The 1,660-nt window shown below is 38.9% G+C and overlaps 2 protein-coding genes across 4 annotated transcripts in view; both read left to right on the top strand.

The window, feature by feature from the left end:
- LOC107483119 (tubulin-folding cofactor E) overlaps positions 1-1,660 on the top strand; it is a 13,655-nt gene that overhangs the window by 7,350 nt on the left and 4,645 nt on the right. The window lies entirely within an intron of this gene.
- The window catches only part of LOC107483091 (pentatricopeptide repeat-containing protein At1g73710), a gene marked incomplete in the record, with an annotated part of 4,001 nt that continues 3,075 nt past the window's right edge, over positions 735-1,660 (top strand). The window contains 2 exon segments of the mRNA XM_021139994.2: positions 735-1,028; positions 1,309-1,660. Coding sequence (XP_020995653.1) covers positions 1,458-1,660 — 203 coding nt within the window.

Genomic DNA, 1,660 nt, shown 5'->3' with positions numbered 1-1,660 from the left:
TCTATATATTATTTGGGAAAAAGAAAAAAGAAAAAGACGGAAGCCTTTTCTCCTCTCTCTTTTTTTTACCACTCCAAATTTCCCTTATCAGTGATTAATTCACATTATCTCAACATAATTTTTTCAAATTTGCTTACAAATAAAAAATTTGTTTTAATTATTATCCCTCACAAAAATGTGTCTGAAACTTTTAAAAATAAAAAAGCATTCTATTTCCATCAAAAAAAATAAATTTTAATTTATTTTAAATTTAAAATTATAATTTGGATCAACTAATTATATTAATGAAATGAATTATTTATATGGAAAAGTCTAGGGGACCAGCAGTTTTATTGAATTTTGGTCAGCATGTAACCAGCAGAGGAAGGTGAGCCATTGGATGAAATCTCATACCAATCTCACACCATCAAATCATCATTAATGACTAGTTGATGGCTAACAATTACAAAAATTGCTGGCCCTAGCATTACTCTTATTATATACCTAGTTAGAAATTCATTGTAACTTCTATCAATAACAAAGTCATGAAACACAAATGATTGGTAAGGAAGGAAGAAAAAGAAAAAAAAAAACACACAAAACTAGGTATGGCAATTTTTCTGGCGGGGGGCGGGGACAGGAACCCGGGCCCGTTTATTGGCGGAGCGGGTAGAGATTCCTATGGAACCCGTTTAATACCGTTACAAAAATGTCTAAAATACCCTTGACATATATATGTCTGAATTCTGATTCCCCCTCTGTCCCTCTCAGTAACCCTCGCTCTAAGGTTCTCACTCCATCTCTTCTCTCCAGTCCACTTCTCCTTTCACCGCCGTCCGCCACCCTCCTCCCCCCATCGCCGCGCTCCCCCTTCTCACTGCTTCCCCCTCTCACTCTCAAGGTCACCGCAGACGAGGAGAACGTCGCGTCGCGCGCCTCACCCCGACTAGTAGAACGTCTTCGCGTAGAGAGCGTCGCCGTCGTCGTCGTTCAAGAGAGCGTCGCCGTCTTCGTCGTTTTTCATAGCCGTCGTCAGCATCTTCCTTCTGGTAACTCCCTCTCTGTGATTTCTGTGATTTTAATTATTATAACATTGTTGCGATTTCTGTGATTTATGTAATTTGCTCAGCTGTGATTATGTATGATTTTGCTGTGATTTCTGTGATTTTAAATTTGGGATTTCTGGGATTTTAATTATTATAGCATTGTTGTGACTTCTGTGCTTTATGTAATTTGCTGTGATTATGTATGATTTCTGTGATTTGCTGTAATTTCTGCGAAGTATAAAGTTCAATACATCAAATTATCTAACCGTTCTCTACTATAAAGTTCACCGCAGGCGAATTTCCCCACTGAAAAATCTTGCTTCTGTCGCCGTTTTCCCACCTTAAGCCCTCACCAAGACGCCAACTACCTCCTCCTCCTCCTTCTTCTTCTTCTTCTTTCTGGGTTCGTTATTACTTCAAAGAAAGAATAACATGTCATGTTCAGGCATATTTTTTGTAAGTCCTCCTTCTTCATCTTCTTCAATTTCTTCAAACTTTGTTGCCAACATTATCACAAAACCTCACTACTGGGGCCATTTGCCAACCCCCATCACAGAATCGCCCTTTCCTCGCATTCATTGTCATTCAAAGACTCTATCTTTACCCACAAACTCCCCTTCTTCTTCTTCCTCCCT

This window comes from Arachis duranensis, chromosome 4 (assembly GCF_000817695.3).
Source record: "Arachis duranensis cultivar V14167 chromosome 4, aradu.V14167.gnm2.J7QH, whole genome shotgun sequence".
In the NCBI taxonomy this organism is placed as follows: Eukaryota; Viridiplantae; Streptophyta; class Magnoliopsida; order Fabales; family Fabaceae; genus Arachis; species Arachis duranensis.
The sequence above is the reverse complement of the archived record's forward strand: the minus strand, read 5'-3'. Positions and strand labels throughout refer to the sequence as shown.